This window comes from Hyla sarda, chromosome 7 (assembly GCF_029499605.1).
Source record: "Hyla sarda isolate aHylSar1 chromosome 7, aHylSar1.hap1, whole genome shotgun sequence".
Classification (NCBI taxonomy): domain Eukaryota; kingdom Metazoa; phylum Chordata; class Amphibia; order Anura; family Hylidae; genus Hyla; species Hyla sarda.
This window is the reverse complement of record NC_079195.1, coordinates 67,825,868-67,853,416: the sequence shown is the minus strand read 5'-3', so window position 1 is coordinate 67,853,416 and position 27,549 is coordinate 67,825,868. Positions and strand designations below refer to the sequence as shown.

At 39.3% G+C, this 27,549-nt stretch overlaps 2 protein-coding genes across 3 annotated transcripts in view; both read right to left on the bottom strand.

Annotated features, from left to right (window-relative positions):
* The window catches only part of LOC130282361 (proline-rich protein 2-like), a 91,275-nt gene extending 73,614 nt beyond the window's left edge, over window positions 1-17,661 (bottom strand). The window contains exon 1 of one of the 2 annotated variants that reach the window (XM_056530533.1): window positions 17,619-17,661. The gene's annotated coding sequence lies outside the window, so the exon portion shown is untranslated. Of the gene's footprint in view, window positions 1-14,045; window positions 14,124-17,618 lie in introns of those variants that run through there. The other variant, XM_056530534.1, reaches the window with a different exon arrangement.
* LOC130283135 (olfactory receptor 6C1-like) lies at window positions 10,410-12,514 on the bottom strand. The gene is made up of 3 exons (XM_056532326.1): window positions 12,400-12,514; window positions 11,430-11,504; window positions 10,410-11,236 (listed from the first exon to the last, which is right to left on the bottom strand). Exons 1-3 carry the CDS (start codon window positions 12,512-12,514, stop codon window positions 10,410-10,412), a joined length of 1,017 nt encoding a protein of 338 aa, XP_056388301.1.
* Window positions 17,662-27,549: the final 9,888 nt, after the last annotated feature.

Below are 27,549 nucleotides of genomic sequence, written 5' to 3'. Positions count from 1 at the left end.
GACCTCAGCTTAACAGAAGAGCAAAGCTCAAAGAGAGAGAAGCTAGCTCCACCAAGTAGCTTTGGGGATACTGAAGGAGGCTGCCTGACAGAACAGCAGGAGCACAGGATAAAGCCTCCCATACTGGGCCACCTCATAATAACTCATGACAGATAAACATGGCTTACATTATTCATATACAAGGGATGTCTTTTTATTACTACATTTCATATTATAGATTTGCTTCCTGTTTTTTTTTAGTTTATTAATATTGTTTCTATCTAAATTTAAATAAACATAAACATATTAATAATCATAAAAATTAAACGTAAAGTTTTCTCAGTTACAATAGATGCAATAAGAGAAAAATGATATGTATGTACAATAAACAGTAAAATACCAAAAGGATAAATAAGAGAAATTAAACAGAAATAATAAACGAACCACTGAGACTATGTTTACTTATTTATAAAAAAAAAAATCACTAATTAAATACATGTATAACCTATGGAAAGAAAGAGAAGACAAAAAATGTAAGGAAAACATAAATAAATAAATAAAAAAGAAACGTAGCAGTATGAGGATAATAAGTCATTAGAATATAATGTTAATTTACTCCTACCCTGATGTCCTGGTACCTAATGCAGCGGGACGTACATTTAGGTCCTATAAATGAAGTGAACACTTGAACTGTGCGCGCACATGTTTTGTTTGGTTCTCACATGTAACATCTCACTAAAAGAATGGTCCAAGATAATGGTTTCAGAATATGCTTTTTTTTTTTTTTTTTTTTTTTATTATGACATGTAGAAAAAATTTTCATGAAACATGGACTCTGATCCCCAAATACTAAAAAGAGACCAGTCATGATGAATGGAGTGAGATATTTACTCAAATACTGTATTGTTACCAGGAAGACCTGAATTACTCATAGCTACAGATGAACAAATTAATAACAAATTGTATTTGGTCCAATTTTCACAAAACAAACAAAGAAAAAATAATTGAATTCATTGGAATTTTGATCTGTATACTGTACCTAGTCAGGGATTTTTGTCTTTGACAGGAGTCCCTGCTAATGTATAAACAATTGGAGGACAACTTCTGAATCTGACAGTCAGAATGGCCAATTCAGACCCCCCAAAAAACTCTTTAGAACAGTGTTTTCCAAACACTGTGTCTCCAGCTGTTGCAAAACTACAACTCCCAGCATGCCCAGACAGCCTTTGGCTGTCCGGGCATGCTGGTAGTTGTACTTTTGCAGCAGCTGGAGACACACTGTTTGCAAAACACTGCCTTAGAAGATTCACTCTTCTCTACTTATTACTAAACTTTAAGGACATTACTCGAGTAAAATAATATGCACACACATATTGTTATTTTTACTACTTACTTTTATATAATCAAATATATATTTTTGTTTTGCTGTGTGAATTTAAGTTGCTGCAAAGTCAAGTCATGTACTCTGACAAAGCAAAAAGTAGAATAAAAATATGCTCCAAAAACTATGCACACCCACGTGATAAAAAATATTAAGGAACATCACACCTTAAAACACTTAAAAAGATCATAAAGAGCCTACCTACAAGATGAGAGGACCGGTGTTGGTCACTCTCTGGACAACCCGTACAAAGTAGTGATTAACGGCAGGGGCCATGTTCAAATTTGCGATATTTTGCAAATATATTGACAAATATCCGTCCTATGTTTGCAAAATTCGCATATCACTATATTCATTCACTTATTTTTCCATACGAGAATACACATGGAACATTTGCATAAACATTTGCATAAAAATTTGCATGTGAAAAAAAACTAAAAAAATGAATATTCGCCATTATGAATATTCGTGCTCAACACTAGTACAAAGTACATAACAATATAAATTATGGCTACATCCTCTGGTATGAACACAATTCCTGTAAAGCATTACACTGTAGTGTTCCCTATTATATAATAAAGTGCCAAAAAGTTGAAGAAACCATATACAAGAGAACATAGGAAAAAAAGGTGGTTAATATAAAGCTAAATAATGAAACAAATGCAAAAATGAAAACAATTAAGCAGAAACCAGAGGAAAAGAGAGGAATCAGAGAGAAAAAGAATAGCAAGGATAAATGAGCATAGTAAAGGTATGGGGTCCATTAAGGCCCCACGCGTTCCGTTGCAGAGCAACTTCCTCAGAGGTGTTGTTCTTTTTGCTGACATGGCATGTACTGTATCTTTACTGTAAAAATAAGGAGAAAATGTGTTGATGCTACAAAGGCTGTGAGGTTTGAATAATAAATGTGAAGTGTGCGGAGCACACCCACCTCCTTGTCCTGATTGGCATATACTGTAAAAAAAAAAAGTTAAATAAAAAATGGTCCTGATTTATCAATCTATCTGAGACAGAAACTGAAGGGATTTTCCCAAGTAACCAATCACAGCTTATGTTTTATATCTTCAGGAGCTCTGGTAAAATGAGAGCCGAGCCGTGATTGGTTGCTATGGGCAAAGTTTTCGTCTCAGACATATGTGAATAAGAGTACAGTCCTCAAGTCCTATCTAAATGGGATATTAGGGTATCAAACGAAGTAATAGAATACAGAGTGAGAAAGAAAGAAATAGAATAGATCGTTGGATATTAAAAATACTAGAAATTTTTAATGACTAAAAAATAATAATTAATAATGCACTCAAATGGATGAATAGTACTAGTATAATATAAGAAGTGGCTCTAAGTGGCTCTCAGACAGATTGATAAATCAGAGCCAATGTGTTTTTACAGTCTGCACCTTGCTTGCACTTTGATATGTTTTGGCCTGGAAATCTTTTAGTTTCTTCTATCGAGTAATAGAAAACATCTGCCTACATCTATTTAAAAATGAAAACCCTAAGCACAGCACAAAAAAGCACTAATAAAACCCAACCTAAAAACTGAACACGAATGCATCCTAAGAGTTAAATCATTCCATGTATAAAACCTACTGTATGGATTGAGTAAAGAAAATGCTATGTTGAAAATTAAAAATTCAGTTGGATTTTCTTCTAACTTCTGATAAAAATTACAGAAAATGATATTGTGAACAACCCTGTTGGCAGAATAGGTAACACCAGTAAATCCAGCACAGAACTATACTTTATAAATATTCTCAGCCCTTAGGGAACAAGTCATTCTCATGTGATTTACATTATCAATGGTAGTTATTAACGTCTCCATTGTAACTTAAATGAACAATGTCAGAATCGAAAAACTTTTTTATATGTTATACATCTTTGCAATATATCAACCTTTCTAATACACATTATAAAGAAATGTTATCTTGTTTTTATAGAAATCGTGGCTTATAAAAAAGACCACTAGGGGTCCACATACCATTCAGAACATAATCCTGTCCGATTGCAGCATCATGTTTTTCCCAGCTGAAGCACAGGATGTGAGAAAGTCCAGGAAGTGAGGTTGGGACAGGCACTTCTCTGTGCTCACTCCTGTCCTGTCATACTAAAGAATGATCAGTGTGCAGTGATTAAACAAAGAGACCCAGCACTGTAGACTCAGGGATAAAGTAAGTGCATGGTGAGGGCAGGCTCAGTGCTTGCCTCTGATGCCCCTTCCTGATTAGTGGATGCCAGAATGAGTGAGCAGAACAGAGTCAAATACAGAAGCTGGACACATAAAAAAAAACATGTAAAGCATCTGCATGACTTAGTGAGTAACATATAAAAGCAATATTTTTTTTCTGTGATATGACAGGTAGGCTTCAGTTTGTGGAAGTAAAGGTGAATTAGATGAAAATATACCATGACTTTAGTTTGCTTCTTCTGATGTGTTATATCATGAAAGTCTGTGCTTTCAAATATTCATAACATTTTTTTAAATAAAATAAACGAGCAGACTTAAGGTCCAATGCACATTTCAAGATTCACTGCATTTTTATGTACCATATATACTGAGTATAAGCTGACCCGAATATTAGCCGAGGCCCCTAATTTCACCCCAAAAACCTGGAATAAACATATTGACTCGAGTATAAGCCTAGGGTGGGAAATATATCATCCCCCCTGTCATCATCCCGACCCCCTCTGGCATCATCCTGACCCCCCCACAGCCCCCTGTCATTATCCAGACCCCCCTAATCCCCTGTCATCATCCAGACCCCCTTCATCATCATAAAGACCCCCCTCTCTTGTTCTCTACTCACCTCCCCAGTTGTAGCTCTGTCGGTCCTTCCCTAGCAGCCATGCTATTACCTATGGAGGCGCTTGTACTACCTTCGGGGGTTGTTACTATTTACAAGGGGACTATTTCACCCCATAGGGGGGCTACTTCTATCTACAGGAGGGGACTACTACTACCTGTGGGGGCTGTTGCTTCCTTTAGAGGGCCTGTTACTACCTACAGGGGTGATACTATTGTGGTGTCCCAGTACCGCATTCTATACGGTACTTGTTTATTTATGGGTCCCCATAGCCAGAGTCCCTGGGACGTAGGGATTCCTATTAATCCAGTCTACCCCTAGTCGCCTCTATTCTAGTATATAATTAGTAATTTATGCATAGATTAATGTAAATAGCATAAAATATGTAAATAAATGGTTAATTACTTGTTTCTATGGCGTCGCAGGGCCTTTGGGTCATGTGATGCGTTCCAAGCCTCAATCTGGATGCGTTCCAGGCCTCACTTTGATATGTCTAGCCTCGTTTTGGTATTATTATGTGTATAGGAAGTCAAATGATCACCCAGAAGCCTTTGTGACGGTGAGTGACAGCTGACCTTGGACCTATCAAATTAGGCTCCGCCCCCTTGTCCATATAAGGGACGCGGCAGCCATTTTAGTTCTCTCGCTCATGTGCTCTTGATGAGAGAAGACCTGTACAGCAGTAATCGCAGTGAGTTAGGCCTGAGCCTTGCGGCAACGGCTGAACAATTATAGTTATAGAGTGTATCAATCCGCAAACACTCTGCAGGACTACCAGACCTAATCTACCTCTAAATCCGGACGGATCCACGCACCAATTACCTTGATTCTATTAACCTGCAAAAGACGCAAGGTCCACAGCAACTGTCAGTCATTGAAGTCTATACAAGTGTATTACAGAGACTGTTACTGTATTCTGAATGTACCGCAAGTTCAAGAGTAAAGTTTACTTCAGTTCAAGTTTAACTCTAGTGTGGACCTTCAGTCATTATCTGCATAGGCCTGTTGTTTCTGGGAAGGGCGGCGATAGGCCGAAGCTATACCTCAATAATACCAGCCCTCACCCTGGCGTCACAAGTGACAGGGTTAAAATTAACCCCTCATATACCGTTACCATACCACCACTACCATACGGGGTGTATGGTAGTGGTGGTATGGTAACGGTATATGAGGGCTACCACACTATTATCTACAGGGAGGCTACTACTATCTACAGAAGGGCTGTTACTACCTTTGTGTCAGGTTACTACTAGCTACAAGGGGCTACTACTACCTACAGGGGGTTGTAACTACAAACAGGGGGGCTACTACTACCTACAGGGGGCCACTACTATCTACAGAAGGATTGTCATTACCTGCAGGAAGGCTACTGCTATCTACAGGGGGCTGCTACAACCTACAGAGTGGCTACTATTATCTGCCATGAGGCTACTACTATCTACAGGAGGGCTACTACTATCTAAAGTGTGGCTGTTACTTCCTAAGCGGGGCTACTACTATCTACAGGGGGCTTACATTATCTACAGGGTGCTACTACTATCTACAGGGGACTGCTCCTACCTATGGAGAGGCTTTTACTACCTATGGGGGTTTCTACTATCTACAAGGAGGCTATTACACCCTAAAGGGGGGCTACTACTATATACAGGGAGGCTGTTACTACCTACAAGGGGAGGCAACTATCAACAGGGATGCTGTTACTACCTACAGGGGGTTATTACTACCTACAGGAGGGCTACTACTATCTTAGGGGAGGCTGTTGCTAGCTAAAGGGAGGGCTGTTACTGCTATCTACAAGGCATCTGCTACAACCTATGGGGGGCTGTTGCTACTTTCAAAAAGTGCTACTACTATCTACAATGGGCTGCTACCACCTACAGGGAGCTACTAATATCTACAGCAAGGCTTTTACTACCTAAAGGGGACTCTACTACTACCTTGGGGGGGGTCCACAATTTACAGGGGTTGTCATTAGCTGCAGGGGGGCTACTACTATCTACAGGGTAAGGGGACTGCTACAACCTATGGAGGGGCTGTTACTACCTACAGGGGGTCTGCTATTATCTACAAGGGGACTATTACACCGTTCAGGGGGGACTACTACTATCTCAGGGGAGGCTGTTGCTACCTACAGGAGGGCTACTATTATCTACAGGGGGTTGCTACCACCTATGGGGGGCTGTCGCTTTCTACATAGGTATCTATCCAAGAAGAAAGAAATACGCAAAACAGTGCACACCCATAATGTCCATATATCAAAAAAATCTTTATTCACACATATATTCCACATAAGTAAGCAGACAGTACAGTTAAGAACACTTAAAAAGGCCAACAACGGCCATCCATGTTCTTAACTGTACTGTCTGCTTTCTTATGTGGAATATATGTGTGAATAAAGATTTTTTTGATATATGGACATTATGGGTGTGCACTGTTTTGCATATTTCTTTCTTCTTGGATAAATATGTTGTACTTGATACGTATAGCAGCACCCCTTCTTGAGTAAATGGTGCTGAGCCCACTCACACTCTAGTGTTCAAAGCTTTCTACATAGGGGCTGCTACTATCTACAGGGGGCTGTTACAGCTTACAAATATGGCTACTACTATTTATAATGGGCTGCTACTACCTACAGGGGGCTACTACTATCTACAGGAAGGCAGTTACTGCCTACAGGGCGGCTACTAATATCTACAAAGGGCTGCTACTACCTATGGGGAGGCTCTTACTACCTATAGGGGGCTGCTTCTATCAACAGGTAGAGCTGTTACTACCTAAAGGGGGGCTACTACTATCTACAGGGGGATTTTACTGCTTCTACATGGCATTGAATGATAATTTAGTCATTATGATTTTCTGGACCATTGCTTGAGAAATTTTTCTCTAATTGAATTTTAATTAATTAAATACCCCTGTCATAGGGCATTATGCCTCCAATACATAAATTAGCACCTTTTTCACGAATTGTTAGCTGGTAATGTCTCACTCACAGTTGAGGTATAGTAGTAATGTGCAATCTGGAGTGTTTTCTATGCTATATACGTAAGCAAAGCAAATATATCTTTTGCCCTGATAATTTGATGCAATGTATCAGTGTAGGTAAAATGTGTTAGCCTAGTGTGAAAGCTTCTTAGGTGTACATGGAATATTTCTCATTTCTCATCCAATCATTTTCAATGGGAAACCACACCATAGTTCTAGTTTTATGTGTATACAGTATAGCCTCAGTGTATCCTCCTCCTGTAGGCAATGTGCTGTTTCTGGTCAACCATTAGCATTGTTACAATATCTAGATATCATAAATTAGGAAAGTATTATACAGTGTGTATTATACAGTGTGAAGTGGGCACAGTCACAAAAATAACATACAAATTATAACTTTATAATATATAAAACTGGCATTCAAAGTCGTTCCAAAGATGGGAACATATGGCAGAAGTATAAAGAAGGAAAACCTTTGGAAAAGTTTCCATCATTGTTTTAGGCCAATTTTATATCCGCTTCTGGCATTCTGCTTTTTTATACCATTGTACAGGGATGAAATACAAATAGGTGTTTCAGTTTTGTCTTCCATAGATTTTAATACATTTATTTTTGTGTTTATTTGTCAGCTATACACCATTCTGTCTTTTTATTTTATTTTTTTATTGAAATTGTCATAAAACATACAAAGAGAAGGCAAATAGCTCAGAAAAAGACCAATAACAAGAGGTCCCATTAGTAATACAACATAACCGGAGCTACAAACACAGCACACATTTTCAAAATAATTTTGCCTTATTTGCACCATGACCAACAATTTTGTAAAAGAGATGCGTTCCCTCTGAAAAATGGCTGTGGAATAAATTGTGCCAAATTTTCAAAAGTCTGTGACCTCAGAGATGGTGTAGACTCAGCAAGCAGTATAAACTGCGACTGATTCACTTTAAAAAATCTTAGACTTCTTAGTCTTACTAAAATTACGCAAGCTTCTTAAATATGTCCCCCAGGGAATAAGACTGGATGTCGGATGGGAGTTGTGAAATCAAAGGGTTAAAGATAAATGCCAGCAGTTTGTATGGTGTGGATGATAACTAGATATGATATGCCTTTTAGGGCCCATACAAATAATAAATCTATAAAAAAAAACTCAATGTAAGGTGTGTATGGATAAATGTGTGTATGTTCAAGCATGATTTCCAAATGGCTGGAGATATTTAGAAACTCTGTACACATGTTACTTATATGTCAGCTAAAAATATAGTAAAAATATAGTAGAGTTAAATTAAGCCTAATGCACCCACTTATGTGAGGATGTGTTTTTCTCTGAAGTCCTATACAAATCTATGGGACTGCAATCTTATTGCTTTTTATTCAAGCATTTTATAATACAGGTTTTAACGCAGCACATGTTTCGGCACAATGGCCTTTATCAACTGCATTGTGCTGGAACGCATGCTGCATTAATACCTGTATTATAATATACTTGAATAAAAAGAAATAAGATCAGCTTGGAAGCTACGCCTCCCAAAGACGTGCCCCTCCAAAAAGATAAGTCCCTTCTATTTTTGCCCTTTTTTTTTTTTTTGGGCTCGATGCCAAAAACACCATTTTGTTTGATACATTTACATCACAGGTCCAGGACAGGATACGAGGAACGGATATGAGTTCAAGATATAAGAATGGGATGTGAGGACAGGATATGAGGTTAAGATATGAGGACATGATAGGAAGTTAGGATATAAGGTTAAAATATGAGATCGGGACACGAGAATGGGATATGAGGATGAGACATAAGGACAGAATATGAGGTAGCTATATGAGGGGTAATATTCGGTAGAGATATGAGAACAGTCTATAAGGTCCGAATAGTAGGTCGGGATATGAGAGCCGGATACAAGGACAAGATAGGAGGTCAGTAAAAGAGGATGGGATATAAGGACAAGATGTGAGGTCAGGATATAAAGATGGGATATAAGGACAGGATATGAGGATGGGAAATGAGGATAAGAGTGTCCTTATATGTTGATTTTCCTCTCCCACAAGGTTAAGTTAGGAAGAATGGGCAAAGCTGGGAATTATGATAATTGAAGGGGTTATCCAGCAGGAGGGTTTTTCCGGACTTAGGGAGTTAACAGCATTTAAAAAAAAAAAAAAACTTTTACTTACCTCCAGTGCTCTTTCGGTGGCTCCGATGACCCAATCTGCTCCTGAGATGCGCTTCTCTTCAACTCAGAAATTGTGATGCCCATGCCCAGAGTGACATCAGGGCCAAGAGTGTCCCACTGCCCCATATCCAATCACTGGTCACAGTGATGTCCTGCCTCAGCCAGTGATTGACTAAGGGGCAGTGTGAATCTCTGAGCCCCAGCATTGCGATTTCTGAGCAGAAGAGGAGCAAAGCTGAGGACCGGAGTGAGTGAGGGGAAGAATGTAAGGGAATATATATATATATATATATATATATATATATATATATATTTTTTTTTTTTTTTTTATGCTGTTTTTTAACTCCTGAGTGCTGGAAAAAAAAACTCCAGCTAGATAACCCTTTTAATAAATTATGATCGTAGATTCCATCGTATAAATAATAGCAATTTATAGTAACTGGCTCAGCTGAATAAATAAATAATAGACATTACAAATAATAGAGGATAGTAAAGGCTGGAGAGAGACATCAGCACATCACCAGCAAAAAGGTCAATGTGATGGTCAGTAAAAGTGCTGCATGAACAGCTCCATGACATGAATTGGGGGGGGGGGGGGGGGTCAACTCTGAGCGGTACCATTGTTTAGCAGAAAGGGGAAGGTAAGCGATCCTTAGGTAAAATCTTTCCATGAGGGGCAAGTATACAGAGCCATAATAGCTGTAATAAGAAGGGAGAGTTAAAATAAGTTCAAAACCGCTCTGAGATAGCCCCAATAAAAAATGTAAAGGTTTTGATCGCTTTTACAAAACAGATATTAAATCATGAGACTTCTAGAACTGTGTTTCTCAAGCTCAGTCCTAAAGTATACCCAACAGGTCATGTTTTTTAGGCTTTCCTTTGTCTTTCACAGATCATATAATTATGGCCAGTAAATCAGGCATCACCACACATAAATCACTTGTGAAAGACTTAGAAAATCCTGAAAACATGACATGTTGGGGGTACTTGAGGACCATGCGTAGGAAACATTGTTCTAGGAGAATAGATTTCATTATCACCCAGGGCATTATGGATATAGAATTGACTGGTGTTTGCCGATACCAACTATAGTCCCGACGTTTCAGACTTTCTGAAGCAAGTAAGCTGGTTTCTTTTTCATATTTGTTATATTTCCCCTTTTTTTTCTAGACTTGAGACTTAAAGATAAAAGTCCACCATGTCTGTTGATCATATTGGCCTTTCCAAGACATCTGTGAAAAGCTTCTTTTACTTCAGAGTTTCTCAAGCTGTACAATAAAGGATTCAGAATTTGGATCATAACTGTATTTAGAACAGACACTGGTTTTGTGTTATGAGAATTATTTTTACTGGGCTGTTTCAAGTAGACTAAAAACAAGGTCAAGTAGAGTATCGTAATGACAATGAGGTGGGATGAACATGTCGAAAAAGCTTTATGCTTCCCACTAGAAGATGGTATTTTGGAGATGACCTTGATTATTAAAATATAGGATATACCTGTGAAAACAAAGGAAAATACAACTATACTTCCACCTTCCATAACTATTAAAGTTTCCACTTTAGAGGTATCACCATGGGCCATCTCCAACAAGGGTACTAGGTCGCAGAACAAATGGTCAATAACACGAGACTTAAGAAAGGGAAAATGTGACATAATGTTAATAATCGGAGCAGGATCTAGAAGGCTTATTAGCCAAGTTAAAGCCACAAGTAAAATACAGTTTTTCTTATTTAAGATATAACTGTAGTGAAAAGGGTTACAGATTGCTACATAGCGATCATAGGACATCACTGTTAGTATCAGAAGCTCTGCAGATTGCAAAGCAATAAAAATATACACTTGTACCATACATTGTAAGAAGGATATTCTTCTTATGTCAACAAAAGTGAATAGGAATTTAGGAATGATTAATGAGGTTAAAGAGATATCTATAAAAGATAAGTTACATAGGAAGAAATACATAGGTTTATGTAAATGGGTATCTAGGTAAATGATAACAATCAATATTACATTCTCCAAAACACTAAGGATATATAAAAGTAGAAAGATGAGAAATAGGGGAATTCTTAGGTGTGGATATTCATAGAAACCCAAAAGAATAAATCCTTCATCTTCTGTTACATTGAGAAGCATCCTTGTGAATAGAAGATAAACTCAGTAAGAAAAAGAAAGCATTTCCAGTGCTTTGGAGATTATCTTAAAAATGAAATATAGAACTGAGCTAATCAAGATAAGTAAATATAAGCGCAATATTATATAATCTAAATAATCACACTGTCACCACACCACAGTTCAGTACAGCTCCACAACTCTGCATCCATGGCAGTTTTTTTCTTTTTCTCTGGATCAGGGCCTTTTCTCCATCAACAGCCTCCTGAGGTCTTTGTGTGGCCTTATCCAACCTTGTTCCTTCCTTATAGATAAGGAAATAAGCGCTCCATAGAGTAGTATTGTTTCAGCCCAAGAGCGAGATTGGTATATAAAAAATTAGCTGCTCACCCTGGGTGGTTGTGTAGTCACATACACAACAATGGTACCAGTATACAAGAAAGGTCGTCTGCTGCCCTCTGGAAGATGAACGGCAATGGAAATTTGGCTTTAGGATAAACCGGCTCAACGGCACTGATCGACCAGACAGGTGAATGGATAAAAGGGATTTATTGGCCAGAATGCAACGTGTTTCACTGCGCACGCAGATGCCTGAGGAAACTGCTCATGCGCAGCAAAACGTGTTGCATTCTGGTCAATAAATCCCTTTTATCAATTCACCTGTCTGGTTGGTCAGTGCCATTGAGCCGGTTTATCCCGAAGCCATTGTTCCTTCCTTGTCTCTTTGTGCCTAAACTTGTTGTCTTCACTGTAGGACTTTCCAAAATCTCCAAAAATCTACCTTAATTCTGTCTACAGTATATCTGGGATCACCCCTGGTATTTATAACTATCTCTGACTGCCTTTTCAGTATTAAGCTGTTTTTTCCCAAGCAACCTTGCCCCTTAAGCCACCTTATTCTACCAAATGGTATCCTCTGCCTGTGGGAAACATTTTGACAGATCATACCCCAGGATTGGTGTGGATTACAACCATGGCCTACTTCCTTTGCTTCTGCTCTTGCTTGCAGTGAACACTCCTTGCTGCATCTGCTGCTTCAAACCCTGGTTTGCTCTTCCATTGCGCTTTTCAGTTCCCACAGACCTCTGCACACTCATAAGTACCCTCCAATACTATTAGATCTTCAGTTCTGATTGATCTTGGCATCAGATAATGGCACAAGAGACTCATGTGCCATCATATTTCATCCCGTATGTGTGCCCTGCGACAGCCTTAAAGGGGTTATTCAGATAAAAACTTTTTTTTATATATCAACTGGCTCCAGAAAGATAAACAGATTTGTAAATTACTTCTATTAAAAAATCTTAATCCTTTCAGTACTTATGAGCTTCTGAAGTGAAGGTTGTTCTTTTCGGTCTAAGTCCTCTCTGATGACACGTGTCTCAGGAAATGCCCAGTTTAGAAGCAAATCCCCATAGCAAACCTCTTCTAAACTGGGCGTCATCATAGAGAACTTAGACAGAAAAGAACAACCTTAACTTCAGAAGCTCATAAGTACTGAAAGGATTACTATTTTTTAATAGAAGTAATTTACAAATCTGTTTAACTTTTTGGTGCCAGTTGATACATAAAAAAAAGTTTTTTCCTGGAATACCCCTTTAACCTTTCTGACACAGGGTACTCATCCTAGAAGACAAAGCCCCACAGAAGGAACTGCTCTTAATCTTAAACCCTGCTCTCCTTCTGTTTTGGTGTCGGAAACCCCATATGTGCAAGTGCTGGCTATACCAGCTGCTCTGCGAGCTGAGAGATCAGGATTCCCTGGTTTTGTCAGTTAAAGAAGTCCAGTAAGGCTGTAATACAGCTAAAGCTTTGCTGCTATAAAGGAACTCACTGGTGGGACTTATTCATTTCCTTCTGTTCTGCAAGCAGCCATCCATACAGTTGCTCTTGACACAAGATCTTTTCTCTTACTTTATACTCTTCTGATTGTGTAGAGAACAGAATTGTCTATACACCTGCTGTTCTACTACACTCTCCAATTGGAGAAAATTCATACAACAGAGAAGCTTGTCCAACCTATCTGCAACTGAAAAGCTGCTGTATTTTTTTGCCATGTATACAATACCTGTTACTGTGTATAAGAGAGCTTTCCATGTGAACCAGCTATACCTCCAGTCCCACTTATAATGACACCTCAATATAGTCCTTCTGTGAGCTACAGTGTGAATATGAGCTAGTGAACCACAAAACTTTTTTACTACCTTTCATCTGTCGCCCAGGAATCCCTACCATCCACTGTGAAGCAGATATTCATCAAATCTTCTAGGTGACGGCTAACCTGACCGCATCATAATTGAAAGGGCACAGAGACCCCCTAGAGCGGAACCCAAGACCAAGAAAATCCCAAAAGATGGGATCTAAAGACTCTTAGGGGGATTTCATAAAAACCTGTCTAGATGATGAGTGGTGCAGTTACCCATAGCAGCCAATCAGATTACTTCTTTCTTTTTTCAGAGGCCATTTTAAATATAAAAGAAGTGATCTAATTGGTTGCTATGGACAACTTCACCACTCTTCCTCTTCTCAGGTTTTAATAAACTTCTACCTTAAACTTTAGAATCAAAGAAGCCATCTTTAATAGAGAGCACATGTTTGAGGGGCACAACATCATCCTATTTAACTTACCAAATGCTGCTTCCAAAAAGGCCTCACTGATGCACTGCACCATAGAAATATCCAACAGAAGTGGATCTTTCCATATGGCAACGACCTATGACCTATGACAGCGTCAAATGCACTATTAGATCCAAAGAAGATGTGAGACCCCTATTGGAGAAATTGAACATCCTTAAAGGGGTACTCCACCCCTAGACATCTTATCCCCTATCCAAAGGATAAGGGATAAGATGTCTGATCGCGGGGATTCTGCCGCTGAGGACCCCCGCAATCTTTCCTTCAGCACTAGCCTGTCATTAGCTGCACGGAGCGATAGGGATAAGATGTCTAGGGGTGGAGTACCCTTTTAAGATCAGCTGCAGGGCTGGTCAGTGATTCAAACCCTTCACCATTTACTTGTCATTCCTATACCCTATCCATGGGAAACTGCACTTTGCTAAATTTTTATCCAAATCCTTTACTCAGACTTATGGATTTTGCTTCTTAACTGAATTTTTTGTTTCTTGCTTTCTACTGCTTTTTTGTCATACTTTTACATGTTAAGATTCCTGGTTCCTTATAATTATAATCAACTCCTTATAGAATAATTGCTCTCTGTTACAAAGTAAAGGATAATATACGGTAGTTTTACGTCAATACTCTCCTCTGTACTTTTTTCATGGTAGCTGACCACTATTTGATCACTCAGACTTGTAAATCTAAACCCAAATTTTTAACACAAAAGTAAAACATAAAACTGTCCTCCTCTAGATTTCTTGACATCAATGCTATTGCCTCTCTACTCCAACAACTAGCTACCTGTTTCCCAGTTTCTCTCTGTCCAACATGATGGTCAGGATTAGCAGCTACAGCCTGTCCTCCCCTTATCTAATAATATGTAGAGGCTGAGGAGATGTAGGTGCACATCACTGTAGCTGACTATACTCATTCAGGTTCTCCCCCTGTATCGCAGTCCACACTGTTTTATTACTAACCCCTTCCCGACCCATGACATACATGTTCGTCATGACCTGGAAGGTTTTCCCGACATATGACTTACATGTATGTCATGCAGATACCGGCCGCTACTCTCGGCATCCCGCCACGCCCAGTAAGATGGTGGCTATGACTGATAGCCAGCCATCTTGCCTCGGGACCTAGAGGGGTTTCTCCCCCCCCCCCCTCACAGTGATCGCTCCTATCAGCGAGTCAAATCTGACTAGCTGATGGCAGTGTTTTGCACCGAAAAATCCTGAGCAGCGCAGTGTTTGTGTCCCGATCATGAGGATCGAGACACACACACTGCTCTGCTAGGAGATCTCAGTGTCCCTTACCTGTCCCCCTTCCCCCGGTGTCCCTTACCCATCCCCAGCTGCCATGTTTATATATCTATATATATGTATATAATATACATATATATATATATATATATATATATATATATATAATGCAGGCAGCGCACCGCAGCTTGTATCCAAAAGGAAAGTGAGTTTATTCCATGATGTGATAGAGACTACGTTTCTCCAGCCTCACGCTGGCTTTCTCAAGCACCCCTTTTCCCTTCTTGCCATATTTTTGTTGGATGTGCTGTTTCTATTGCAATTTTAAATATTTATATATATATATATATATATATATATAGAGAGAGAGAGAGAGAGAGAGAGAGAGAGAGAGAGAGAGAGAGAGAGACACACACACATATATATTCAAAATTTTACTGTTCCCCGAAAAAAATTGATTTTGAACTTTTGTAGAAAATTTTAAAAAATGCTCACAATAATATAAGCCTTCTAATGCCGTAAAAGAGTAAAAGCATGTTTAACAAATGATGCCAGCATAAAGTGGACATGTTGTAGCTAAATTTATTTGGCATGACTATTTCTCTTACAAAGAGAGAGTTTCAAACATAGAGAAATGAAAAATTTTCAAATTTTTCACAATATTTTAGAGTTTTTCACTAAATTGCTTCATGTATCAACAAAAATTTACCACTAATATAAAGTACAATTTGTCTCTGAAATACTATCTCTTAATCACTTTGCCAGGTAAAAGCAGTTAAAAGTTATTACCACTTAAAGATACACATGTCAGATTTGAAAAAATGGACTTGGTCATGAAGGTCAAAACTAGCTGGGTCATGAAGGGGTTAACAATTAAATCTTGGTAAGGGGTGTTAAAAATGCAAGCTATGCTAGCACACTAATACCAATAAAACAGGAAAGCTTACCCTTTCTTCCAGTTTTATTAAATACAATGGCTCCAAGGCAGTAATCATCCAACAGAGATGTATGTACAGAAAAAAACACATTAATATTATATAAAGTATATTAAAATAAAAAATACATTGCTCTAGGAACCCCAAAAGACATGGAGATGAGTATCCTGTAAAAAAAAAAAATGGGATTATTTGTTAGATTTAAATTCCTAGGATAACATGTCCACTCTCGTAATCTAAAAGACTCACCTTTTCAATGATGCCCTTATTCAACTGCCTTGTCCTTTTGGTGAAGGTGTTATTGTCATATCTAAAGATTTTATTAGCTGAGACCCTTTTATTAGCTGAGACCCTGACCCATCTCTAGATATAGCTAGGACAAGTGTGCTGTTGTGCCCTTCACTCATTGGCTCCCCACTTGATCCAGCTTGTTGCAGGAGATTGGCTTCATAGGATTACAAAACAGTAGGTCAGATTGAGTGGCAAGCAGAGGAGTGAAGTGCACTCCTGGCACCTTATAAGTTTTTACCTTCAGGATTCTTAAGACCAATGCATTCATAGAACAATTTTATGGCCAGACAGATATTTCCAGACAGAATTGTGCATTTTCTGAAAATATAAGCCTTCTAGGGTAGAATTGTTTTACTATTTTATTTACTGATGAAACAAAGCTATTTTACCTGTGATTTTGCACAATATTGTAGGAAACCTAAAACATTCTGCTCAAATTAACATCAGAATCAACCATCTATGTAAAAAAAAAAAAAATCCTTGTCATGTGTAAGTCTTCAAACATCAGATGTCTCATAATTTGGGAGAACAATATTTGGAATTCAATAGTAATTATATTAAAAAAAAAATTATAACATTAATCTAGTTAATGCATTGGTTAAAGAGCAATGCAGAAGAAAAGTAGAACCCACATTACCAGTGCATTAGAATGTTTTCCATCTCTTTTCTTAGAGATGTAGGAAGTGTCATATATCTATGCAAAATGGAAGGCGACAAAAGAACTGCAGCTGTTTATACTGTTTGTTTTTTAGGCCTAAGGGAATGAAAAATCCTCAGATGTTTTGTTCAAGTTAACTTTAACATATTGTTTAACAGAAGTCTGTACTTACAATTATATTTACAAAAGTTACTGAACTATCAAACACTTTTTTTTACATAGATAGATAGATAGATAAATATATATGGCCCCTATTTTGACTTTTTACAGTACCTTCTTAACAGTGCCAACTAGAAAAATGCCAGTGACTGCAGTACCCCATCATACTGACTACTAAAGTGTCCCAATAACAGTGACCACATAGAGTCCAAATGCCACCATATTAGTGGTAGCCCGAGGGCCTTCATGAATTGTAAGGAATAAAGATAAGATTTCTTACGGCAATGTATTTAAATGTCCTTCCTCTATCTTGTGCCATGATCAATTCATACTTTTCACAGCAGGGAAGTGTGGTACAGAAAAAAAAAATGAAACTGCCAACCCTGCTAAGCAGTTAAATGGGCACTGTTGTTTCAACTGTTGTTTTCCTCTATTTGATAGGTTATGTGATTTCTGACATATTCTTACTCATTTTATTAACAACAAATGACTTCTTTCCACAAAAAAATCTATAAAGTCTTGATCGCTAGGTGCCCTCATCACTTTAATCTCCTGTCAGCTGTCTGTTGTAAGGGGAATTCTGTCTCTAGTAAATACATGAATTTTCACAGTAACATAAGATGTCATACTTACCAGATAAGGGACTGCATTAGGGCCTTGCAAATGTAGTAGGGAATGTTTTGGCAGGGTCATCTGTGAATTTAGCTGCAGAATCGGGGAACACGTGATGTGGCTAATAATGGTGACAAACCATTGGTGTGGCATGTCAGTTGTAAAAATAAAGGTGATCCAGCTTGTCTCCATACAAGGAGTTGACTTGACCTCCCCCCCCTTTAAACCCTTCAATGGGCACTTTCAGATACAAAAGTTTCTTTTATGTTATACATCGTGGCAAAACACTAATCTAGTATCTAATATACTTCATATGAAAATTTGATTTTGTTTTTATAGAAACTGTGGCTTGTAAAATGATGGCTTTGTCCAAGCTGAAGCACAGGCATGGACTGTGCTCTCTCCTGTCTGATAGTAGTCCTCTGTGCTCTCTACTGTCTGATAGGACTCCTCTGTGCTCTCTCCTGTCTGATAGCACTCCTCTGTGCTCTCTCCTGTCTGATAGCACTCCTCTGTGCTCTCTCCTGTCTGATAGTACTCCTCTGTGCTCTCTCCTGTCTGATAGTACTCCTCTGTGCTCTCTCTCCTGTCTGATAGTACTCCTCTGTGTTCTCTCCTGTCTGATAGCACTCCCCTGTGCTCTCCCCTGTCTAATAGTACTCCTCTGTGCTCTCTTCTGTCTGATCAGGGATACAGATGTGGGAGATGGGAATCCTGGCAGGGATTCCCTGTTTCTTCCAGAAAGCAAGGTTACGGCACTTAGAGCGCTACATCGGCGGCGGGATGACACAGGAGTCAGATGAAGTTTGGTGTACAACTTTTTATTAATTTCTTAAAAAGTAGTCATTCACAGGACAACGCGTTTCTGAGGGGCTCCCTCCTTCCTCAGGTCCGAGTTACAGTTCATAGAAACAGTGCACAATATATACAATTTTTTTTAAAATACATTATTGTATTAAACTTTTGAATTTTGGCGGGTCTTGCTGCTATTGGAGACTGAGTGTGACGTCAGCATTCGGGGTGATTTGTTATGTATAGGAGTGAATGAGCTTGGTTCTATAACTATATGATTTTTTGTCTATTGAAACACAAATATAAGCAGGAAGGTCCTGGCCACAGAGTGGATGGGAGACCCTTGTGACGGTTTTAATCCCGGGACTAATAAACACAGGAACAATATCAAAAAGAAATTTCTACTCCACAGCAACTCCAGACACTGCACCGAACGGCACCCTGGTGAAGAAAACCTGTTCACCATCTGCCCCATTGATCATATCCCAAACCACATATACAACAGATTTGAAACCCTCACCAGAAGAGAAATGTTGTGGATTTTCCGCCTTGCAACATTACAATCCGCTAACCGAACCCATCTGTTACCACAGGGATGTGGCACCTTCCACCAACTACCAAGGCTGGTAATAAATAATAATAATTACAATATAAAAAACAACAATAATTAACACCAATAAAATAAGAATGGCTACTACCAATAACCCTTGTTGTAAAACAACAATTTTTGCAACAATCAAGTTACTACAAAAATAACCCCTATGAAAACACTTCATGCCAATGCTCAATTTTCTCCACTCTACATTTTTCCCTTATGAAGCATTACAAGTACTTTTTACCCAATGGTTTGCTGCCATCTACTGGTGAACTGTACAGGGTGGGCCATTTATATGGATACACCTTAATAAAATGGGAATGGTTGGTGATATTAACTTCGTGTTTGTGGCACATTAGTATATGTGAGGGGGGAAACTTTTCAAGATGGGTGGTGACCATGGCGGCCATTTTGAAGTCAGCAATTTTGAATCCAACTTTTGTTTTTTCAATAGGAAGAGGATCATCTGACACATCAAACTTATTGGGAATTTCACAAGAAAAACAATGATGTGCTTGATTTTAACATTACTTTATTCTTTCATAGTTTTTTTTACAAGTTTCTGACCACTTATAAAATGTGTTCAATGTGCTGCCCATTGTGTTGGATGGTCAATGCAACCCTCTTCTCACTCTCTTCACACACTGATAGCAACACCGCAGGAGAAATGCTAGCACAGGCTTCCAGTATCCATAGTTTCAGGTGCTGCACATCTCATATCTTCACAGCATAGACAATTGCCTTCAGTTGACCCCAAAGATAAAAGTCTAAAGGGGTCAGATCGGGACACCTTGGGGGCCATTCAACTGGCCCACAAGGACCAATCCACTTTCCAGGAAACTGTTCATCTAATGCTTGGACCTGACACCCATAATGTGGTGGTGCACCATCTTGCTGGAAAAACTCAGGGAACGTGCCAGCTTCAGTGCATAATGAGGGAAACACATCTTCATGTAGCATATTCGTCTATCCAGTGGCCTTGAGGTTAACATTGATGAAGAATGGTCCCACTATCTTTGTACCCCATATACCACACCATACCATCAATTATTGTGTTCCAACAGTCTTGGAGGGATCTATCCAATGTGGGTTAGTGTCAGACCAATAGCGGTGGTTTTGTTTGTTAACTTCACCATTCACATAAAAGTTTGCCTCATCACTGAACAAAATCTTCTGCGTAAACTGAAGGCCCTGGTCCAATTTTTGTTTTGCCCATTCTGCAGCGCCTGAAACTACAGATACTGGAAGCCTGTGCTAGCATTTCTCCTGCGATGTTGCTATCAGTGTGTGAAGAGTGGGAGAAGAGGGTTGCATTGACAATCCAACACAATGGGCAGCACATTGAACACATTTTTTAAGTGGTCAGAAACTTGTAAATAACTCATGAAAGAATAAAGTTACGTTAAAACCAAGAACATCATTGTTTTTCTTGTGAAATTCCCAATAAGTTTGATGTGTCACATGACCCTCTTTCTATTGAAAAAACAAAAGTTGGATTCAAAATGGCCAACTTCAAAATGGTCGCCATGGTCACCACCCATCTTGAAAAGTTTCCCCCCTTACATATACTAATGTTTCACAAACAGAAAGTTAATATCACCAACCATTCCCATTTTATTAAGGTGTATCCATATAAATGGCCCACCCTGTATTTACAATTCATTCATTCAATCATTTGTACCTTACACCTTACATTCTATTCCAATCAACCTATTAACCCAGTTTCCACGGTTGAAACACAAAGTCAATCACCAATTGAAATTTTGATATATCAGCTTCAAGCCACAGGTTTAGGTCTCCAAATTCATTAGTATTACAGCGGTAGGAGGGAACCTTGTACTCAGATAGTGTTATAAAACTTCACTTTTAATATAGCCATTAAAAACAACAAAACAACCAAAAATAGCTCACTCGTGCACATAAATTAATATAACGGACCGCCACCAATTAATGTAGATATAGCTTGTTACTGCATGAATATCCACTTATGGACAGTCCTTTAATTTATTCTTGGAGTACTGTCAGGAATATTTCATTGTAGGGCTCTTGTCCCCAGCTATTTGTCCATTTCGGGGGTGGTAAAGTGCCTCTGGTATATTCGCACAAAATCCCTCGGCCACAAAAGTGCAGATGTGTAGTCAATCAGTGCTATCATACTATATTCTCCTTACAGTAGATAAAGTGCTTAATAGTTCAAAGTTCATCAAGGTGATCAGTGCATTTCATTCCATAGGACTCTCCATTATCATAATCCTTGCAGCAACACCTGGATATTGCACTTCACACAGCAGCATTTCATTATTGCACTCATCACTGTTAGCAACAACACTTTTATGTCCCACTGGACTCTAGATTAACACTCGTTAGCAGCATCTGAGAATTGCACTTAGTATAGCAGCATGTAGACATTGCACTTATCCATAATTCAGTACACCTTCAGAACAGCAGTCCCACTGGACTCTAAATTAACACATTCTTGTTAGCAGCCTCTGAGAATTGCACTTAGTATAGCAGCATATAGACATTGCACTTATCCATTAATCCTTCAGAACAGAAATAGTCTTCCTATAGCAGCTGGACAGTGAAACTAATCCTGTAGCAGAGTCTCCTGTCTGATAGCACTCCTCTGTGCTCTCTCCTGTCCTATACATCTTATGAAATATATTAGAAAGCTTAATGTTTTTCCAAGATGTACAACATTTAAAATGTTTTTAAATCTGACAGTGCCTATTTAAAGGGGTACTCCGGTGGGAAACCTTTTTTTTCCCCTAAATCAACTGGTGCCAGAAAGTTAAACAGATTTGTAAATGATATTTGTTCCGTACCTTGAAAGGAGCACCGCGTCTTATTGCCCATATGATGGAAGCCCACAAAAGACAATTGGATCATCTAAAATTCTCTGGGATAGAAAGAGTTAAACCCAAACCGGGGATAAGTTTGGATCAATACCTATTGCAAAGAGAAACATACTGGATCGTACAAACAGCAGCAGCAGGTCCTCTCGGTTCGAATGAAAAAGTAGATTATGCACCATGTTTTTAAATATTCAGTTTTTAATTTGCACATGTTTCTTTGTATATGCTTTCTTATACTGATGCACTTACAAAAATGGCGATGGTTAGCCAATGGTGAGACTCTAACGAGAACTCGCCAGGTGTGTCAGGTGAGGAGGGCGGTCCAGAGCGTCTGCGGTAGATATGGCCGGATGAAGCTCGTGTAACGAGTGAAACAGAGTCTGTTGCCTACTACTTACCCCCCCCTGCACGGGTCCCTCTCCCTTACTGCATTTCATGTTGTGAGTATGTATTATTTTTAAAGAGAAGACCGGTGAGTGCCGATGTTTTTCTATTCTCTACTGTATTGAAGATTTGAACTTTGCTACTACGTCAGAGCACCACCGCATCTTTATTGGTTTGTCCTAGTCATACGCCCGTCGTACAGTCCAGTTTAGCCAGTAGGAGCAGTGCCGAATATCACATCTTCGCTTTGCCTTTTGATTGTGAACTCCTTTATATTCAGAGCACGCTACCATGGCAGAAACCACGCCACAAAACATGGACATGGAATCAGACGGGATGTTGACTTACTTGGAAAACCTAATACTCACTGGGAGAGAGGATCCGGGGGGGGGGTATTTCCTGGAATGCAATACCAAGGATGACATCGAACTAATAGATGTGAAGTCCCTGGAGCATCGCATAACTAACCTACCCGAGAAGGAAATTAACATCTTCTGGACGATTAACTCGCTGCAGTCGTACGTCCATTGCGATAGGTCACCAATACGACTTAGAGCCTATAAAGTCCCGGCACAATTTAATGATGATCCCATTTTTATCAATATTTGGAAACAAGCTCACCATGAGCATTCTATGAAACTCCTACAGATTGTTCTGACGAGAAGTAGAATTGAACAGGATAAAATTAATGAAGATCTGGTTAAGGTGAAAAACGAATACACTAAAAGAGCCACAGATGAACAAAAAAGCTCTTTCTATTCTAAGTTACAATTGAAACTTACTGCATTACAAGAAGAAGTCAAGAACAAGAAGCGAGAGAAATTCTTACGTGATAAAACGGACTATGATCAAGATAATGAATTTTAATGGCACCAGAAGAAAAATGTACCTTATAGTGCGACTAGATCCTATTCACAAAGAAGATCATCACAACAACTTATCAAAAAATGCACAGAGAATGTGAATAAGGAGAAAACTTACAAGAAACAGCAAGAACAACATTCTAAAAATAAAAACGAAGCAGTCCCTTTAGAATTAATAAACATACAAGAAGAGGGAGATCAAAAAAATCTCAAGGATCCAAAGAAGAGAAAAACCATAGTTTAAACAGGACAGATACATGTATTGAATCCAATGTCATTAACCTCACGTCAGAGACTCTTGATCCAGCAATGGACACTCTCCTTTCTAAAGGTTTAAGTTATGGACTGGTTGAGAAATTTAACCCAGTCTCCTTTGAGATCGACTTAGCGCGATCTCTTAGAGACATCAACCTTTTCAAGTTTTTCCAAAATAAAAAAATATTTGAGCATGATCATTGTGAAGCAGATTTACCGGTAGAGACCAATAATTTAGGTTTTTTTTCGAAAAGAATGTACCCAAGTAGAAATAGAATGTTTAGAGATGTTAGCTAATGAATTCAGCGAACCGAATAATGAATATGGGTCAAAAGCTGTTTGTTTTTCTAAAGGAAAGAGATCCAGGTTTAGCCCCCCGATTTTCCCGGGGAGTAGCCTGGATCTATTCCAGAATGCAGTAATGCAAGACGTGAAGTCTATAATATACAAAGAAGCCCCACAGAATTTATCGGCAGTTGAAACTATAGCACTTAATACTTTGAAAAATAGGGAGGGTTTACAGGTGATTCGAGCCGACAAAGGTGGGGCAGTGGTTGTAATGTATAAGTCTATGTATATAGCCAAAGCCGAAAGGCAGCTTCAGGATACCGCCACCTACACCATGTTAAAATCTGACCCCACAAGTAAAATCCTCTCTAAATTAACTTATTTTCTCCACTCAGCAGTCGAGAAGGGTACTTTATCTAAAAAGAATGCAGAACGTCTGATTCCAGATACACCTAAGCCAGCTACCTGGTATCATTTACCTAAAGTTCATAAGGGACAGATCCCCCCCCAGGACGACCCATCGTCTCGGGGGTGGGATCTGTCACTGAACACCTTTCTCATTATTTGGAATGGCTATTGAGCCCAATGCTGAAAGTCATACCTGCATACATAAAGGATACTCTGCATCTTTTACAGATGATGGAAGATTTGAATTGGGAGAGGGAGTGGAAGCTGTGTTCAATAGATGTTGTCAGCCTGTACACCCGTATACCACATGATACGGGTGTACAGGCTGTCAAGGAAGGACTAATAAGGTCCAATAAGTCCAAGAGTTTATAGGGTTCATAATTGATGCACTTTCTTTTGTACTAACTAACAGTAAATTTATGTTTGGAGATAGTTGGTATAGACAGGACACTGGGACCCCGATGGGTACCCCGGTGTCCTGTACATACGCAAACCTCTTTTTGGCAGAATTTGAGAGGCAGTATATTTACTCCTCCACGAATTCATATATCGGACATTTGAAATTTTATGCCCGCTATGTGGACGACATACTAATAGCTTGGGCAGGGACTGACAGCTTTGTTAGACATCTAAACGAAGTGAATACAATGAATCTTGCCTTCACATCTCAATTCGGAGGATCATCCATCGAATTTTTAGATGTGAAGTTGATAATTAATGATAATAGGATTGTGAGAGAAGGATATAGAAAAGATATGTCCAGGAACACCCTTCTTCACTATCACAGCTCCCACCCAGCATCAGTGAAGAAGGGTATTCCCTATGGACAATTTATTCGTCCGAGACGGAATAATGCACAAGATGAGACATTTAACAAACAAGCCGATGATTTACAAAAAAGACTCATAGAAAGACAGTATCCAATACAATTAATAAAAGAAGGTAGAAAAAGAACAACAGAAATGCAACGAGTTAATCTATTAAAGAATAAAAATAAGAATAAGACACACACATTAGAACAGAAACGTTTCACCTTCACCTTCCAGAATACACCCCTGAATAGAACTATAGAACAGGCAGTTAGACGTAATTGGCATATAATAGAAAGTGATGCAGAATTGAAAGAAGTAGCTAGTAAAAAAACATTGATTTCATACAGAAAGAACAAAACTATAGGTGACATTTTGAAAAAAACAAGTAAGAACAAAGAAAAATACAGAGAATACATGGCTAGAGAAGTGTACCCCGAAAGGGAATTTCACATGTAAGTCATGTAATTTCTGTAAATATAATGCAGAGTTAAAAACTATGAGATTGGGTGCAATTACGCACACAGTAACCGATCATATTACTTGTAGAACTAAATTTGTCGTATATGTCATTTATTGCCCCTGTGGGTTCTACTATTTAGGCAAAACTATAAGACAATTATGTGCTCAGATAAGGGAACATTTATATTCGTTCCGTACCTTGAAAGGAGCACCGCGTCTTATTGCCCATATGATGGAAGCCCACAAAGGACAATTGGATCATCTAAAATTCTCTGGGATAAAAAGAGTTAAACCCAAACCGGGGATAAGTTTGGATCAATACCTATTGCAAAGAGAATCATACTGGATCGTACAAACAGCAGCAGCAGGTCCTCTCGGTTTGAATGAAAAAGTAGATTATGCACCATGTTTTTAAATATTCAGTTTTTAATTTGCACATGTTTCTTTGTATATGCTTTCTTATATTGATGCACTTACAAAAATGGCGATGGTTAGCCAATGGTGAGACTCCAACGAGAACTCGCCAGGTGTGTCAGGTGAGGAGGGCGGTCCAGAGCGTCTGCGATTGGCCGCCCACCTGTATAAGAAGCAGCACAGAATTCCAGGTAGATATGGCCGGATGAAGCTCGTGTAACGAGTGAAACAGAGTCTGTTGCCTACTACTTACCCCCCCCCCCCCCCTGCACGGGTCCCTCTCCCTTACTGCATTTCATGTTGTGAGTATGTATTAATAAAGAAGCCTTTTTAAAGAGAAGACCGGTGAGTGCCGATGTTTTTCTATTCTCTACTGTATTGAAGATTTGAACTTTGCTACTACGTCAGAGCACCACCACATCTTTATTGGTTTGTCCTAGTCATACGCCCGTCGTACAGTCCAGTTTAGCCAGTAGGAGCAGTGCCGAATATCACATCTTCGCTTTGCAGATTTGTAAATTACTTCTGTTAATAAATATGAATCCTTTCAGTACTTATCAGTTGCTATATACTACAGAGAAAGTTCTTTTCTTTTGAATTTTTTTTCTGTCTGACCACAATGCTCTCTGCTGACACCTCTGTCCATGCCAGGAACTGTCAGGAGCAGGAGAGGTTTGCTATGGGGATTTTCTTCTACTTACGACAGTTCCTGACATGGACAGGTGTCAGCAGAGAGCCCAGTGGTCAGACAGAAAAGAAAAACTTAAAGGGTAGCTCCCACCATCACTTTTTTTTTCTTTTCTGTCCCTGCCTATTACCAATCTATCTCTAACCCCCTCCCTGCCTTTAATTTTTTTTTTTTTTACAAACAAATTAAAAATGCTTTTTTGTCTGCCTGGTAGTGTGCTCACTACCAGGCAGACTTCCCCAGCAGGCACCACGTCACTGATGCCTGCTGGGGCCGGCACTTCCGCCCGTAGTTCACTTATACAGGGTGCCTCCAGCTTTTTCCCCACTGCAACTCCCAGCTTGCCCTGACATCTATTGGCTGTCAAGGCATGCTGGGAGTTGTAGTGGGGAAACAACTGGAGGCACCCTGTATAGGTGAACACCGGAGCACATCACCCGCCAAGCAGCCCGCAATCCCCCCCGCCCCCGGCCCCGTCTCGCCACTCAACTCACTCCCCCTCCCCCTTAGTTCACCCAGAGTACTCCCTCCACGCAGCCCGCAACCCCCCCCCCCCCCGGGCCCCGCCGCTCTGTTCAACCCACTACCCCTCAGTTCACCTATACAGTGTCCCTCCAGGCTTCCCCACTAAAACTCCCAGGGCATGCTGGGAGTTGTAGTGGGGGAACTGGAGGCATACTGTATAGGTGAACAGTATACATAATACAGTGAACATAATACTTTACCTTGTCCCCGAGCCTGCGCGCGTCTTCTTCCTTCAAAGCGCTCGCTCCCGCTTTTCTGATT